Source organism: Arvicanthis niloticus, chromosome 3, assembly GCF_011762505.2.
Source record: "Arvicanthis niloticus isolate mArvNil1 chromosome 3, mArvNil1.pat.X, whole genome shotgun sequence".
Lineage (NCBI taxonomy): Eukaryota > Metazoa > Chordata > Mammalia > Rodentia > Muridae > Arvicanthis > Arvicanthis niloticus.
The window spans coordinates 20,729,511-20,747,750 of record NC_047660.1 but is presented as its reverse complement, the minus strand read 5'-3'; the positions used below and the strand labels follow the sequence as shown (position 1 = coordinate 20,747,750).

The window sequence follows — 18,240 nt, the reverse complement described above, 5'->3', positions numbered from 1 at the left end:
AAGTATAATATATTTCACATTTTTAATTTAAAAATAATTACATTTCTTTTCTTTGTCCTTTGGAGAGTAAAATTATTTTTTATTGGCTGAACTTACAGATTCTCTTTTCTATGTAAATGAAGATAGAGACCATGAAATAAATAATGCCCTTGATACTTCATGTGGTGTAGGATTCAGATATTAGATATATCTGATATGTGATATATTAGATATAAAAATATCAGTGTTGCTTCTCTACTGGAAATGAATAGAACTCTCTGAGATGAAAAAGTCACTCTCTTTAATTTAAAGCAACAACAGAGAGCAGACTGTGTGGGTTTCTCTTTATTCACCTGTTCTCCTTACGTTGTTTAGGTAGCCCAGCAGAATTTTCTCAGCTGCAGGTAGATGATGAAATTCTCGCCATCAATAACACCAAGTTTTCATATAAGGATACAAAAAAGTGGGAGGAAGTTATGGCAAATGCCCAAGAAACTGGAAACTTAGTGATGGACGTCCGGCGCTACGGAAAGTCCGGTGAGCACGCTTCCCACTGTGTCTGGCTTTCTACATAGGGAAACCCAACTTGGGCAGATGGTTCTCACAGTTGGCTTCATTAACCCTCTCCCCACCCTCAGTTTACATTGTTTTGTGCTTACAATTGTTTTGTCATCTTCGTTGGGACAAATCACGAACAGTTCCTCTGAATACCCTTTCTGAAAATGCTTCACTAGCAAATCTGCTGAATTGGACACCTTTTGACAATTTCTGTGACTTATCCGGCTGAATGCACATGTCAAAACGTGTCTTTACCTGGGAGTCACAGCTTTATTCTTTCTACCTTAGCATCTCTGTGTGTTTGTTACTTGATCTTCATGGGGTCTTCAAGATCACAAAGCTGAGCATTAAAAATGGCACCGTGGGGTGGGCAGTGGTGGTGCACACCTTTAATTCTAGCACTGGGGAGGCAGAGGCAGGTGGATATCTGAGTCTGAGGGCAGCCTGGTCTACAGAGTTGAGTTCCAGGACAGCCTGTCTCAAAAAACAAGAATGGCTGCCCATTTTTCTGTTCTCTGTATTATTTAACTACACTGCCGTCTTCAAGCTCCCAGTAGGACACGTTCCTACGTATTCTCATAGCATTTTAATCTGCTTTTTACAGCATTGCGTTTCTTTGCCATGGGTGGTTGTTAGGTGGGAGGGGACATTGAGCCTCTTCAGACCTGCCAGTTTTTGGTGTTGGCATATAACATGTGTCCCGATTTAAGAGAAGAATCAGCACATTTGTTAGTTTTCTTGTTACTAACTACCATGATTTTTAACCTTAGGTCTTGGAAGGTGGTCTGCTGATCAAAGCCCTAAAGTCTCTGTCAGTTACATGTGACTTGATTCATCTGTCTGTCTGTCTGTCTGTCTTGTACATCTGTCTGTATACATTTTATATCTGTGCATTCAGTAACTGTATTCTTTCCACTTCACTGTCTACGTGTATTCGTTACTTGATCTTCATGTGCCAATCAGACTGGGGCAAAGACCAACCTTCTCTGCCATTTACACGGCACAAAACCCTCAATCTTACCAGTGTGGCTACCAAAATTATAGGTTCACCTGAATCAAAGTGGATCGATACAACGTCAGGAATTTACAGCACAGACAAGTCTTCAAGTCTATCAGTAACAACTGATTTCTCTGAAAGCCTTCAGAGTCCTGTAAGTAGAACAGATTAACACTAGAGGCCGTATGTGGGGAAGCAATGGTTTGTGAAATAGTTTTCATACTATATAAAATACAGTTAGGGTATACTGAATATGTAGACTAAGTGTAGCTTTGAAAATACGTTTTTATTAGCAGCTTATCATTATTATGTAGTGGTAATGGCATCCCATAATGCTGTTCTGCCGGTGAGTCTCACCAATGTCAGTATCACGAGCCTTTCTCAGATCTACGTGGATGAGGAAAAGCAAATGTGGAAGATTGCATGCTACAAATCATCTGTGTGCTCCTCTAGTCTACTGGCACAGTGTACAGCATGGAGCCTCACAGAGCATCTTAAGTTTTACATGGCGAATCTGATGGGTTGGATTGCTTGTGTGATTGAGACATCATCAGTTTCGTGAATTGATTCAGAAAGTACAATCCATGAAATCTCAAAATGTTAAAAGCAGTATTTTTTTTCATATAGTTTTTGAAAAAAAAGTTTCAATTTATAATCAGAATTTTTCATTTTCTGTTGATAATTTAAACTTTGACCTGAATAAACTTTAAGGAAATATGAGTACAGTTTTGAAGGATTTAAATGTTAAAGAATCATAAATGGCTGTTTTACTATTCATAAATATAAACCAAATGAATGACTATTTTATCTATCATGACTCTTGGAATATTAATGACTGATTAACTTATGGTCATCTTTGCCTAAAGCTAGTCATTAATCCTTGGCCAAGTATTGGAGAGCAATGAAAAACATTAATATTTTACCACACATAAGCTATGAGGAATTAATCAATACCCTGGAAAAACTGATCTTGTTTAAGGATATTTTCCCCTAATGAGAAATGTATTATTTAATCCCAAAGTCCAATCGGACAGACAGTTAATTAGTATTTTTTTTTTAACCCTGTCCAGTATACTGAATCCAAAGAAATCAATGGAATTCATGAGGAAACCAACACCATTGATTCAAAAGGTAAAGATGATTCTTAAATTGCTTCTGTTGGCTCCACACGGTAAGTTGTAAGCTCAAGATCTGCCATAAAAATTAATATCTGTAAGTGAAGGAAAACTGGATGCACAGCAAGCTACAACCACGATTAATATGTAGATGCAATTACAGCCATTTGAGAGGGAGTCAGTTCCAGCACGCAGTGCTTATGGAGCTCCAGACAAGCTCAGCAGCCAGCTCACGTGGAGCTCTGGGTATCTGGATACCGAAGCCAAATGAGAACAGGTTTTCCCAGCGCCAGCAGCTTTCCTAGTTATGGAGTGTTGGCAGAAGGATCTTCCTTAAACACAAAACGATGGGGCTGCCCTCCCCCACCTCATTGTTCTAAGGACAAATGTGCAGGGAGCTGATCACCAGTGGCAGCAACAGTGGAGGGAAGAAGTCACACTTGTCTGAAAAAGACAGCAGAGTGTCCAGGGTGATGTTAAGAGTTCTCACTCTCGGCTTTGACCAGTCAGAAATAATTTAGCTACATGTTGTTCCTTGGACACACCAGAAAGAACTTCCAGGTCCATATAGACAGGAACGAGGCCAGAAGAACCTACGGGTCTTACATCATGAGACTAGGCCTCTTGTAGTGGGGTTGTTTGTTTTGATGATTTTAGACATACTTGGGCAGTTCATAGATACGTTGAACAAAGCTGATCAAAGTTTATAGATCTGCCTTTTCTCAGTGAATATTATCTCTATCCTTCATTTCTAATAATTAGAAGCTGGGACTGTTTTCTTCTTTATCTGCATAATTTTAAAATAAGAATTTCTTAGGTCCCTTAATGATACTAAAATCTAGAGAATCCAAGTTCTGTTCTGCCAGTGGCCCAAATAATAGAGCCAATTGATATGATACCTACATGGTGACCATGGAACCCTATGCGACTTGGGGGTTCCTTAATTAAAAAATCAATAACCATCAGGTGGTATGCCCACCTTTCCAGTTTGTCCCATAGTCTCAGGGACTGATCTGTGGGAGAAGTCAGATTATATTTTCTTTCTGTTTAACACGAATTAAGAAAGAAATAATAACTTAAAGTAGCATAAGTTCTACAAAATATTTTAATCAGACATACCTTAATTTTAGCATGTATTTTCATTTGACTGTTCTTTATGTTGTGTTGCTTTTGTTGACTTCTTCTCTAGATGCTTTAAATTTTTCTTTTATCATGTTGTAAAAATGCTTTGGTAGGGATAATTTTAGGTTGATTAACCTAAACAAAAGCTGTTAGTTTCCATTTCTTGGAAGCCTTGTGTGTCAAGATAACTGTATGTCTCTCCTTGGTGTGAAAGTCCAATGCTACCTACTAAAAATAATTAATAAAAGTATTTGTTCCCTTTACTAATCGGAATGTAGCGTAGACTACTCAAATGTGCGTGTCAGCCTTGAAATAATCTTTTCAGTGGCTACCAATTTTGTTATTTAAAAAATAATATTGCTAAGGATTGGAAAGGTATAGCAAGCGTCATTTAATTTACCAGTGGTAAGAAATTAAAAAAAAAAAAAAATGAATGACATGGTATTTATTTTCTTATTTTCCAACTAGCATCAGAATCCATTTCTTTGAAAAATTTAAAAAGGCGATCACAATTTTTTGAACAAGGTAAACTGCCAAGCTAAACTATTCCTGGATGCTCATGATCTCATCTCACACTCCAGCCTTCTGTAGTCTGTGCTTCCAGGCACCAATCTCCTTCCATCTTGCTGTTCTTGTGACCAAACAACATAACCCATTTCCCTTCTTTCCCCAGGATCGCCAGGCTTTTCTTACAGCTCATGGGTCTACCTCTGTGGTAATGGGCTTTGTGTGTCCTTTGTCTAGCTTTCCAGGTCTCTCTCTCTCTCTTTCTCTCCCTCTCTCCCTCTCACTCTTTTAACCTTGTGAAAAAAAAAAACAAAGCAAAACAACCCAAGCACTGAGCTGCTGTTACACACACGTGTTGTTCCACTGGGTAACAGTAAGACGTGAGACATTTCATTTTCAGCTTCCTGCTTCCTGTCACTCACAGCGTTTTCGTTAGATTACACCAACATATGTTTGGTAGACTTCCCCAAAACAAACAAGACCAAAACGAACAAACCTATTTTGGTTTATGGGAAACAACGTTGTTTTTGATGGACAAAATTACTTGTTGCTTCTGGAATGATAGTGTTAGATTGCTAATAATTATGACTCTGTTGATGTCAAAGGAAATTTAAATGAAAGGAGCATTGCAAAATCATCTATGTTGGTGTAGCTGCACGGTGACCTCGTGGTGTGATGCATGCGGCTTTTCTTCATCCTCACATCTCTCTAACCCTCTGTCTCCTGAATGTGGTTCCAACTCTGTTTTGCTACAAAGAACTTAAAAGTAGTATCTAACATTTTAGTTGCAACATCACAGGAGATATATTGTTGCTATCTGAAATGTTACTATTTCTTTAAAGGTTAATGAAACATTTCAAAAATTGTTTTATGATACCTACTGGGTTTGTGTCTGTTGTGTTTATTACCTAATATTCTTCTTAAAGTAGATTTAGTTTCCTCTCAGACCATAAATAGAGTTTATCAGCTGTCCTTCGTGCTTTTGATTTATAGTTTTTTTTTTTTCTAAACTTATTGTTTTCTGTGGCTATGCAGTTGAAGTGATAATACACACCTAATTCAAGCTGGATAAAACAAAGTAATTCCTTGTTTTTATTCTAGTTTTCTCTTACTTTTATTCAATGAGCTATTTAAGGGATTAACATTTTCCTAAGTCTTAAGGCAACTTAAAAAAATAGTTATATAAGTGAATAATTTATGTGACAGCCGAAATTTCAGAAAATTTTCTAAATGCTGTGTAATAGTATAATTTCTGAAATTTCACTTTTCTAATTGAACAATGTGTTGATACATATTTATACAAGTTCCCTGATGAAAGAAGGAATAAGCTATCCTAGTGTAGTTATACACAGCTCTAATGACAAGACTAGGCATGAATATTAAAAGTTCAAGGCCAGCCTGGATTAAATAGTGTCTAAAACATTAATTAACAATAGCCAGGCAGGGGATTCCACATATAATCCCAGCACATGGAAGATGAAGGCAGATGGATTCAAAGTTCACAGTCAGTGTTTGCCACATCAGTGAGCTTGAGGTCAGCCTGGGTTTCATTTCTTAGAAAGCAACAACAGAATATAATAATAATAATAATCCAGTGCCCGCTAGTTTACAAATCAAGCTTGAATACTTGTATTCCAAATAATAGAAGCAGTAAAGCTGTCTTGAAAGTTGTTTTTCGCCATCATATCAATTAGAAAGCTGCTTATAAGGGAGACAACATGGAAAATGAGGATGGTTCCTGTCACACTTTTGGTGACTATTTGCAATAATTGGGTTTGCGTTCTTCCCCCTGTTGAGCCAAACTACCAGACCCTGTTCAGTTTAGTGTCATTGAAACCTTTTCTGAAAGACTCGAGGAGTCGGCGCTGTTCGTAGAGTCTGAGGCACCAGCAGTTTCCTATTAATTTTGAATTTGGATGACGAGTACAGAAGGGAGTAAGGGAAAGGTGACTACATTACACAGAAGGCTGGTGTCACTCCATATACTGTCAGGGACAGCTAGTGACCTAATGCCGTGAGAAGAATTACTTTAGAGAAATGGAAACTCACGTTATGCTTTTCTTCCTTCCTTGCCTGGGTGCTGCAATGCAGGAAGCTCTGATTCTGTGGCTCCTGATGTGAGTATTAGACTTTTGCAGTTGGTAATATGTAAGGGAAGTTGGGTGGGACTGGGCTACTACATAGTAGTATTTCTTGCATTGTGCTAAGATGAGGCGATATTGATCAGATTGTCCTGTTCTAAGCTGGGAAGATTGACGTTGATGTGTGAGACCACGTTTGCACCATTGTGGTTTAAGCCAGCATGAGATGGATATTTGCTGACTGTGGACGTGTTTTAGTAGATGACTTAGTGATGTTATGTTGCTCTGTGTTCGCTTTCTCTTGTGCCACAAACCGGTTAGCTTCCGGTTCCAACCCTCAGTGCCCCGAGTCGCTGGGCTTGGGATCAAGAAGAGGAGAGACGGCGGCAGGAGCGGTGGCAGAAAGAGCAAGATCGCCTACTGCAGGTAGCGCCATACAGCCTGCGGAAATCCGAGGCTCCGCTTTCATTGTGCCCTTCTCGTGCTCCTCTGGCCGGTGCCACCCAGTCTTGAGAAGCAAGTTTGACAAAAGCAGGACCAAGCCATCGTCCTTACCACTAGCAAACACTGTTGTGTATTGTGTGCATATTTTGCACTAACCCTTACTTTTCCACTTTGATGATTTAAAAACTATCAGGTATTAACCCTTACGGGTGTGAGCGGCCCAGACTGTGAACACTTGTCCCTGTTAGCTGTAGATGAGATCTGGTTTGCCATCAGTCAGCCTCCCCCATCCTAACTGGCGGAGATCTTGAGCTACATCAGCAGTAAAGCTTGGGCATAGCTCATTCCATGTGCCCGACATCTGTATTTTAGCTTAATGCAAGACTTTCCCCCCCTCCCCCCTTTTTTTCCAGGACTAAACTCTGATTGGTCACATGCAAGACTGACATAGAGGTTTAGAGACAGCAAAATTGTTAATGGAAAATACTCTGCTTCCCTTGAGAAGGCAGCCTTGACTAATCACTAGGCCATGTTTCCTCCTAGGAAAAATACCAACGTGAGCAGGAGAAGCTGAGGGAAGAGTGGCAGAGAGCTCAACAGGAGGCCGAGAGAGAGAATTCCAAGTACCTGGATGAGGTAGCATGAAGCATGCCTTGTTCCCATCCTTCTCTGTACCTTGTTGGAGAACCTGGGGAGAAACACCACACCCCACTTTCCTAGACACACTCTCACCTCTGTAACTCTTTGGAAATACAGTGATTTCTAGTATATATTAGAAATTTGCCTTCATATTTTAACTTTTCTCCTAGTTTTTCTAATGTAGCATCAAGTAATTATTCCTTAGAATTTTGGTGTGGTCGGTCTTTCTGCGCCAACTTAGACCTAGTTAGTCACGTGACACTTTTTATTTTTATTTTTTAAGTGCTGTAACTATCTTTTTGGCTGCTTGCCATTAATCTCATTTACAGCTTACTCTGTGTGACGTGTTTTCTTTCTTTTACTGGCTGCCTAGGAACTGATGGGCCTAAATTCCAACAGCATTTCTCTGACCTCCCGGGAGCCTGTGGCTGCCACCTGGGAACCCACCTGGAGTGAAGGGTCCAAGTCCTTGGACAGGGAAGGTACCCGAGTGGGAGAAGAGGGCAGGGGACAGCTGGAAGACCATGCTGTGTTTGAGGACCAAAGTCAGAAGCTGCAGGAACAGCTCATGCTTGAGCAGGAGAAGAAACGGAAGGAGCAAGAGGCTCAAGAAGAGGAGCTCCGGAAGCAGCGGGAGGCCGAGGCCCAAGCCCAGGCAGAGGCAGAAGCCAAGGCTCGGGCAGAGGCCCAGGCCCAGGCCCAGGCCCAGGCCCAGGCGGAGGCTCAAAGACGAGCTGAAGCACAGAAGCTCCAGGCAGAGAGGGAACGAGAAACTTCAATCAAAATATACCAGTACCGGAGGTTTGTTCCCATAGCTGAAAGAGTTGTCCCCAAACCAAGGAGTTTCAGTAGCTGTGGCTTTGTTTTGTCTGCCCTGTATGTCTTCCCTCCTCTGCCATCTTTGATTTGTACAAGTGACTCAAACAGTTCAACGGAGCCTTTGAACCACAAACACCATTGTGTCCCTTCAATTCCTTCAGCTCTTGCAAGGCTTCCTGACATCAAAACTCCTTGCCAAAGCCGGAAAGCTCAGGCAAGCTGAGCTCTGTCTTGGTTTTTTTTTTTTTTTTTTTTAAGGCCTTAACCTTTTGGCTCTTCCCTGGTTTACTGTCTTCCTTGTTTACTTGCTTTCTTGTTTACTTCCCTCTGCTTTGGATTTCAGTATGTTCTATTATGTCTGAAAACAACTTCCTTCACATATGTGTGGCCCACGTATTTGATGTAAACTCCCTGACATCACCAGCTTAACCTTCCAGAATACCTGATTCTACCTCCCCATCATTTCTTTCTCCACTTCACTAGCCTGGATTATTTTCCTCTCGGCCTGCCTATCCCAAGAAGATGTATCACAAAGCAGCAACTCTTGAAATACATTTCTGTAGCCCTAGATTATTAACAGAACATGTTGCACCCACCCACCCCAGTGGGTGGTGAATGGGTGAGTGGACATGTAATTAGCAAACACCTATAGGTTCGTTTTCTGTAGCAACTGATTGAAATGCATGTCTAGCTCTTAAGCCATAGACACTTTACCTGAAGAGACCAGAATACTATTTTGATATTCCTAAAGTCAGGGGATGTCTTAAATTTCAATATTTTAATTAAAAAAATCCTTTCTTTTTAGGCCTATTGATTCCTATGATCTACCAAAGAGAGAAGACGACTCTTCAGGGTTGCTTACAATTGACAGGTGTGTGGACTATTTCCTTTAACTTGGGTGGTCCTAGTTGGCTTCGGAGGAATGTTCCTCAGTTCACCTAGATGATTTGCAGAGCTACAATAGCCCTCTGTGGGCTTGTGGAATACAAGGGAAACTCTAAGATTGTTCTTTGTATTAGTTTGTTTTTGCTGTGTAACAATACCTTTAAAATTTAGCTTGTGATTTTGTGGGTCAGCATTCTGTGTTGAGCGCATTCATGAAGTTCTGGTTGTTGGGTGTTGGTCACACAACTGCTGTTAGTTCCCAGGGAGCTAGCTCATCTTTGGGGAGTTGGTTGAAGTATCTGGGGAAATGAGAGTGACAGTCTTCAACATCCTATAAGCCAGTGAAATCCTAATAACATGGTGGATGGGCAGAGAAGAAATAGAAATGAAGATAATCTGTAAGTCACCAGAGATCTAAGTTATTGTTCAAACTATAGGCAAAGGCTGTTTCAAGCTAGAGTCATATGCAGGTGATATATGTTTGTAATCTCAGAATTTAGGAGGCTGGGATAAAAGGATTGATGTGAGCTCAAGGGTAACCTGAACAACATAATAAGCCAAGGTTGTTGCACGCGCCTCCCGTGTCCCCTCCGCCCGTGAACAAGGACACGTGAGACAGTATTCGGGTAGTTACCACAGCGAGGCTTTAATCTGTATCAGCAGACGTGAAGAACGCAGAAGGGCCAAAGACAGGAAGAGGCACAGCTTAAATACACCCTAAAGTGATGTGTTCACTTCTGATTGGCTGTTCACTCATCACCCCATATTACGCCCTGGGATGGGCAGTGACTTTGGCGCGCTTTCTGCCTTTGCATCTGCGCAGTTAATTGTTTACTAGTGGAGAGGACACGATGTCCGCGCCATCTTGGAATGGCGAATATATCACTGCTGACAGCGGCTTCCTAAACAAGGTTACCCTAGGCTACAAAGCAAAACCTTATCTCAAAACTCAAAAACAACAACAACAAAACAACCAAGCAACTAACCACAAAAAAAAAAAAAAAAAAAAAAAAAATCCACAGAGAAAAAGCTGTATTACTCTCCTTCCTGTGGGAGCAGTCACTTTATAAGAAGAGTAGACACCAACAAAAAAAATTCTTCTTTTTTGGTCACTCAGAACAATGTTTTAAATTAAAAGTTTGAGATGAGGTCTCAATAAGTACCCCAGGCTTGCCTGGAGCTCACTATGTAGCCTTGGCTAGCATTCTTTCTTCCTCAATTTTCCCAACTGTTGAGACTACAGATATGGAGTTCTGCCTTATCCAGGAGACCATTTGCTTTTAAGAGGTCATGAAGAGTGGCTCAAACTTACCAAAATAATGATTATGTTTTTAGGGCTTCTGATGAGAATTGTGACCTCTTTTTTTAGACAGTATGTGGGAACCAGTGGTCAGGTTTGGGCAGGGAAATAGGATTTCAGCTGTTAGAAAAGGGGCATGTGTTTAATGTTTCCTAAAGCATTAAGCTTTAATATTTTTAAGTAATTAAAAAAAGTTTGCAGCTTTGAAATCACCAAGGAGTTTTGAGTAGCCCGTGCATACATATCCAGTCTGTAAATCACTCACCTCCATTTACAGAGCTGAAATGCTTCCTATCAGTTGCTTGATTTCTGTGTCAGACATAAGGAAACAGGCATGTTCACTGTCAACCAGCATGGGCAGAGCTGCTAGGAAGGAGAGACATGCAAGGATGTGGAGAAAGTGGAAAGGGACACATACCTTTAATTCCAGCACTTGGGAGGTAGACGCAGGAGGATCTCTGAGTCTGAGGCCAGCCTGGATTACAAAGCCAGTTTTTACACAGTGAAACCCTGTCTCAAACAAACAAGCTAGGAAACAACAAACCAAACCCAAACCATCTTTTTTGTATGAAAATAAAAATATTTTTAATAAGACATATTTAATATATTCTGTTTTAGGAATAAATCAAGATCTACTACCGAACTAAATGATCCCCTCATAGAGAAAAATGGTAAGTGGGATTTTTTTTTGTAATCAAACTTAAAAAAAAAAAACCACAATTACTTATTTGTGTGGTCATGTACTATGGTTGGTATTTTAAAGTGCAGGGCAGTTTAGATATTAGTTAGTTAACATGCTTTTTTGAGTATTTGTAATAAAATAACTATCTTCTGTTTATTTTGGCTTTCTTATTGATTTTTTTAAAAATTATTTTATGTGCATTGGTGTTTTGCCTGCATGTATGTCTGTGCATGGATGTGGGATCCACTGGAGGTGGACTTATAGACAGTTGTAAACTACCATGTGGGTGCTGGGAATTGAACCCAGCTCCTCTGGAAGAGCAGCCAGTGCTCTTAACCTCTGAGCCGTCTCTCCAGCCCTGTTATGACTCTCTTTATAATGGAAAGAGTTCTGTATTGGGCATTTGAATAATTAAGGACATGTATGGGGACTTTGCTAAGAAAAACGTTGACATAGCTTTGCATAGTAGACTTTATCTTACATCTAAAGAATGAGGACAGAAAATAGTGTAGAAGACATAAAGATTATATATAAATTTGAAATCATACATGTAAATGGCAAAAGGTCTGAAAATTCAAAGTGTTAGGGTTTTTTTTTTTTTTTTTTTCATTTCACAAAAATCATTTGAGGCTTGGAGCATGATATAAAATATGGTTCCAGTTGACCTTACACAACTGGAATTACACAGTAAGGAAAAAGCCCTAAGCAATAAGCATCATTTGCACAGGGTTTGCATAAGGGAATGCATAAGCAAATTATTGGTTAGTTTTTGTACCTGAAGAAAGGTTTAGGTGGGGCTTGAGGCAGGCAGACAAGCTTCAGGTTCAGCCTGTCACTGACCTACCTCTAAGGCGATGCAAGCCTGTAATGTTAGCTATTTCTGCTTTTAATGAAGAAGTAAGAGTCTGTATTTCATGTGTTATCTTTAAATTCCTTAGGAGGAATTTTTATAAAGGAAGCATTTTGTATTCCCTGTTGGCCTGGTGGTCTGACGGCAGCTGGCTTGTATCTCTGATCAAAGCTCATAGAGTTAGTTGCCACTGGGCTAGGTGGCGGTATTCTCGCTAAATAAGTAGGCTCTTCAATGGTCTTGGCCCCGTTTAACTTGACAGCATTTTGGAACAACATTCCCTTTAGGAAACAGAGCTCTAAATTATCATCCCCTCTCTTAGGTTCAGTATCTTTGTTACTCAGCAGATACTTCTGATGTGAGCCTCTGGTCTTTTCCTATTTGCATTTCCCAGTTCTTCTCCCTTGAACTAAGCCCCAGCTATTGTTAAAATTACAGATTACATACACTTGTCCTGTGTGACGTATTCTTAGCCTGCAGTGTTTTTACTCTGCTGGGAGTGAGCCCTGGTTGACAGTGCAGCGCCTGTGACCATCTGAAACAGCTGCTCATTCTTCTGGTTTTTTATCTTACCTGAATAGTAGTTAGTATGTGCTTTCTTTCCTTTACTGGCCCTATGTTTTTGAATTAGCAAACATGAGAAATTGTTACATATTTGATGAGATGACATGGTTATGCCATTAACCAAATGAAAACTGTCTTACTTAAATGAAAAAGGTTTAGTTTGAGCATGAATATATTGATGCTATTAATATACTATGTGTGGGTGTGTATAAATTTTTTTTGTGGCCCTGTTCATTGCTTACTTGTAAGAAGTACCTAGATAAGCTAAATATTCTGAAAGTGTAATAATAACAGTGATTTGGAGACGAAAGAGCATCCTTAGTTTAAATTTTCTTATCCAGACGAAGGAAGGATGATACCTCAGTTGTATGTGTTTTACATAAATGAGGAATTAGTCAACAAACCCTGGGGATGAAAGCTGACATGATTATCACTAATAAACTTAGCAGTTATATTACAGTTGTGTAAATTTCTTAGAGCACAAACAAATTTGATAATATTGTGGACAATGTTTTTTATCCTCATGAGGGCTACATCAATGACTGAAAAATCCCAGAGTATAGTCATGACTTATTCTGTGATTCACACCATGACTGCTTATCCTCATGCCAACTAGGGATTTGTGCATTTGTCTTGTTTTTTGCCACACTTGGGGATAGGGCAGAGAAAAATACATAAGAAAATTCCATTTCCCTGCAGACTCTTCATAGCAATGAGTGTGCTTGATTGAAAGGAAGAGAAACTTGAACATTTTTTTTCTGAGGTGTTAGGGCTTTGTTTTGGTTTTTTTGTTTGTTTGTTTGTTTGTTTTTTGCTCTTCCAGGCAGCCTTGATGATTTTCTTGTGTGCACCCCAATGGGTGCACTGGAATTTCCACTGGTTGCTGTCTGTTCTCCTGCAGACATTTCCCTGGAGATGAATGGTGTCAGCACATGTGAATAGTATTGGGTTTGAAGTTGCACTGTCTTTGGAGGCTGATCCACTGTCATTTCTTGTGTACCTATACCGAAGCCTTTGGTGTATTTTTCATTTAGGAAGCACCAAATATTCAGAGAGAATTGTGACCACTAGCTTTTCACAAAGAAGTTCTAAGAAGGATCAAGCCCCCTCAGAAGCAGAGTTGGAGAGACAGCAAATCCTTCAGGAAATGAGGAAGAGAACATCTCTCCACAATGACAACAGCTGGATCCGCCAGCGCAGCGCCAGCGTAAACAAGGAGCCCATCTGCCTGCCTGGGATTATGAGGAGGTAAGAGATAGTTTCCTATCACTTCCTCTTGTGCTGTGAGAGAGAGAGAGAGAGAGAAAGAGAAGGAGGAAGAGAGAGACAGAGACAGAGAGAAAGATGTCATTGAGTGCTATTTTATGAGTCATAGGGAGTTGTTGTACCTGAATCATCTCATTTAAACTGACAAAATGTTTTGAAGTAGCACAGTTACTCTGTTTTTCTCTGTGAAGAAACTGGTTGAGGCAGAGAAGCCAGATGGACAAGATCACATCATGAAGAGGTTTTAATTCTGAATGTTGTGGTTTGAAATGGGATTCAGATAATTAAATCGCATACTCTTGTATGCTAAACTTGAAGAGAATGAAACCTACTTATATTCATAATGAGATTAATGGATAGGTTGAAATCATGACAATTGGGTTTACAAAAAGTGTGAAAACCTAATTTTGTAACCTTTTAGATGGTAACTATGTAGATATGAATTGGAGTGAGTGGATTTTAAGAGGCCTGTCCTGGTAAACAATACTGCAGTTACTCTGGAGGTCTATCAGCTAACCTATGGATACTGCTTTGTAACATGTTTCAGATACAGAACTAATTGTTTGGATATTACAAATAACTGACTTAAAACACACAAGGCAATCCTAGTAACTTCCTCTGTTTGTAATTACACCTGTCTACCTCTGTGTCTGCAGCTAAAGTACACAAGTCCTGTGAGTAGATAATTCATTGAAGACAAAAACAAAATCTATAAATATATAAAAATCAACACCACTGTCAAATGACAGGATGTCCTTTTGCTTCTGATATTTGTACAACGTTAAGACATTGATCTAACCTTGTACTGGCAATGCATAATAAAATAAGAATTCTCTTTTCCAACAGTTTCAATCATTTTTTTTTTCATAGTAAATTAAACCAAAGTATACATTTCCTTACCAAGGCTCTATCTTCTGGAGTTTGCTAAGTAAGCATACAAAGATAAAGACAAGGACACACACTATTGGCAATGGTGAAAAAAAAACCCAAATTAGAAAATTCAAACCGCCCCACCCACAAAATGCAGTATTATTCTTAAAGATGCACCTAGTTATTAGGAGAACAGCAGTTAGAATACTGAACAAATATTAAAGAGTGCATGCATGTCACACTGTGAGATCACCATCTAACAAGGTAAGGAAGTAAGGAAGTCAGTACTTTTGTGCTTTAGGGATGGAGTACATGTTGTGTGTTTTTTCCTCATTTAAACAAGCACACTAAATTTAAAATGATAATAATTCCTCTCCCATGTGTAAGAGTTGCCTGCTCTGTTCTTTGCCTGGTAATGGCTTTGGCACTTGAGCAGCCATGGATCTGGAGTTGGGCTTTTTTTTTTTTTCTTTTAAATGAATGAGATAGTAATGGTTTGGTAACCCCTGAGCCCAGGTCTCCATCATGAATTCATTGTTTCTGTAATGACTCTGAGCATATAAAATGTCCATGACCTCCGCATGTCTTAGCAATGGACCGCGCTCTTGGTGAGCCTTCCTCAAGGGATCTGTGGGGCTCAGCCAGAGCTCTTGCATTGTAATCGTCTTCCCACACAGCTGCTGGAGCCATCTCATGGTGTCGTACTGACATTCAGAGAGGAATCTTTCAGAAGACAGTTCTGGACATGAAAATGCTTGTCACTCTCCATGAATGTTCTCCATATTTGCCGATGCTCTACACTTTAAAGTAGCCACATAGTCATCCCCAGAGTCAGTGGATGGAGAGTAGACAGGAGAGCAGATACAAAAATGCATGGTTCTGTGGGAACCATTGGCTTACAGGCTGTCACATGATGAGGCAAGAACACGATTCAAGATCTTACATATTAGGTGTTGAATACTGTAGTAAAAGAATAAAAACTATATTGTTTTCATTTTTGAGGACTGTTACATACTACATCTCTATATAAGCCTGTATTAATATACATATGCAAATTTGTATGTGTGTGTGTAATTATTTCCTTCCATATCTGAGGAAAATCTGTAAGGACTCACAATTAAGGGTTGTTGGCTTTGGAGGATTAGGGCAGATGTAGAAAGTAAGAGAAGAAGGAATCCTCGCTCACCCTCAGAAGACCTTTATATGCTTCTTAATCCATTCCTTGTGGAGTGTTATATTGCAATGTTACATTACTTACAATGTTAAGCTAAAACAAAACAAAACAAACCTCAAACAACTATTGTTTAAGCTTTTGGCAGGAAGAAAGATTTAGACACCCCAGCAAAAAAAAAAAAAAAAAAGGCCATGCACACGCAGTTCAGAAGTTAGCTTTTGTAGAAGAGCTAACAGGGTGTCTTCTGTTTTCTGTAATGTAGACACTCAACAATTCCTGGCTGACACATAGGACTTGGGGTGGTGAGTGGGAGTGTCAGGGAGGCAGGCCTGGGTTGCACTGGGGTCAGGGGACTTTGGTTTGAAGCCAGGGCCTCATCCACACACTCCTGGTTTGATCAATGTAACTTCTTTGAGATTAAAAACATCCTTGTATAGTGTTGTGGAGATTAAGTTAAATACTTCTGTGAAAATGTCTAGCTTAATACTTATGTACTTAAAATGTATTTTCTGGTTGAATTTTAAAAGACTGCGATTTATGTCTAAACTGTTGTTTAAGGGATGAGTGACGGCTAGAATTAGCCTTTATTTAAGGAGTTCCCCCCCTCCGCCCCCGCTTTGATACTTCGTCTTTTGTCTAAGGACCGTGCCAAAGAAGGTTATTGAAATATGAAATGTTACAGTACCACTGGTATGGAACAATTTTGTTGTTAAAGGTATATGTAACTGGAACCAGATTAGTTGCAGTCTAGAAAATAGATAAAGGGGGTCTTACATTGACCCCAATAATGCATCTGTTAGGCGATGTCCAGCGTAGTGACATAACTAATGCTACTGTGTGACCCCCCCTCTCCTGTGTTTCAGAGGGGAGTCTCTGGACAATCTGGATTCCCAGCGGCCTGGTTCTTGGAGGCAGTCCCCTTGGCACAACCAGCCTGCCGGAGTCTACGCCTCTTCGTCTGTCCAGGACTTCAGTCGTCCTCCACCGCAGCTGTTGTCCACGTCAAACAGAGCTTACATGCGGAACCCGTCCTCTGCGGTGCCGCCTCCAGCTGGCTCCGTGAAGACCTCCCCAGGGTCTCCCTCTTCACGCAGCCAGTCGCCTTCGATGTCACAGTCAGGCTCTCAGCTACGGAACAGGTAAGGCCCCTTGTGTAGTTCCCTTGCTTTAGTTTTAAGGATGTTCCTTCATTAAAATGTTCCCCACATCATCCAGTAAAGAAGAAAAACAAGTCCCTTTGAGTGCATGGAATTCGATGTTCTTGTATCAAAGCCATTGGGAAGGCTTTCTCCTGCCTCTGTGTGCTGCCTGCCCAGTGTTTACAGATGTCTGGTAAAGGCACTGGAGACCTTCGACATGTCTGCACGTTGCCAGGCTCTCTGTTGCCCGTGCTTTTGGTCAGTGTCTCAGCTGGCAGATTTCTCTGGATAGATCAACATGTGGCATCACCAAACAATACAGTGGCTCGCGAATGTTGGTCATTTTTATGACAGAGAGCAGGATTATGAAGTGTTGGACTTTTAATGGCATTAGAACAGAAACTCACTAGAACGGAATGTGGAAGAAAAGCATGATGAAAAGGCCGCATAGCCTGGGCAGTTTCAGCAAACTGGATTTGATCTTGTGTTTGAAGTCCTGGGTTGCTTTGACTGTTACCTTATCGGCTACCATTCTGCTCAGGCCTCATCACTTGTCTCCCGTAGTTCATGTGGTATAGGGAGGTGAGAAGTTAGGTAGCATCTTGCATGGTCACTTGCCTCTGGGCTCTGGGGCGAAGCCCTGATGTCCACGTGGGTCCTGTTTTCAGATCTGCACGGTCATCTGTGGTCATCCCAGAGGAAATTTAGTTTCCATCACAAATGTAATGACTAGAGGTAAAAGCCATTTGTATGTGGATGCTTTCAAGCTGTTAAGTAATAGACTTAGATAAGAAAATACCTTCTATCAGTCCAAAATAATATTACAGTCACCAGTTCCACAAAATATGTTAGGGAGTTGAATTACAAGAAAAGGGGTGAGGAGGACAGGAACCACCATTCAGAGACTCTCTCACTCGGGCCCCATATGTGAGAATAGGATAGGGGAGGGCTACGGACAAGTTGTGGTGGGATTTTCTGTTCAGGGAAGGTCGTTGTCCAGCAGTTTGCTCTCTTCTCCTCCAGCTCTCAATAGCTATGCACCCCCTGCCCTCCTTAGTGGGACTCTGGTACTGTGCTCCTTCTGGAGGTGTGGGGCAGTATGGATGAGGATGAAGGCGTTGTTCCTTTAGCACTAGGAAACCAGCCCCAGATGCGGAAGTAAAGTGGGAACCCCCATCCCTGGCTCATCTGCAGCTCTTGGGCAATGATGACGTCATTCTCAAGAGAGGTGGAGTCAAGGAGGTGTTTA

General features: G+C 40.6%; 1 protein-coding gene across 10 annotated transcripts in view; it reads left to right on the top strand.

Annotated features, from left to right (window-relative positions):
- Positions 1-18,240, top strand: part of Lmo7 (LIM domain 7) — a 188,366-nt gene that overhangs the window by 166,128 nt on the left and 3,998 nt on the right. For 4 of the 10 annotated variants that reach the window (XM_034497610.2, XM_034497607.2, XM_076930623.1 and 1 more), the window contains 12 exons: positions 355-516; positions 1,582-1,688; positions 2,605-2,665; positions 4,240-4,296; positions 6,370-6,395; positions 6,681-6,785; positions 7,347-7,439; positions 7,816-8,243; positions 9,067-9,132; positions 11,065-11,117; positions 13,577-13,790; positions 16,716-16,991. In XM_034497610.2, coding sequence (XP_034353501.1) covers positions 355-516; positions 1,582-1,688; positions 2,605-2,665; positions 4,240-4,296; positions 6,370-6,395; positions 6,681-6,785; positions 7,347-7,439; positions 7,816-8,243; positions 9,067-9,132; positions 11,065-11,117; positions 13,577-13,790; positions 16,716-16,991 — 1,648 coding nt within the window. Of the gene's footprint in view, positions 1-354; positions 517-1,500; positions 1,689-2,604; positions 2,666-4,239; positions 4,297-4,444; positions 4,487-6,369; positions 6,396-6,680; positions 6,786-7,346; positions 7,440-7,815; positions 8,244-9,066; positions 9,133-11,064; positions 11,118-13,576; positions 13,791-16,715; positions 16,992-18,240 lie in introns of all 10 variants that reach the window. The other 6 variants (XM_076930620.1, XM_076930625.1, XM_076930624.1 and 3 more) reach the window with 3 other exon arrangements.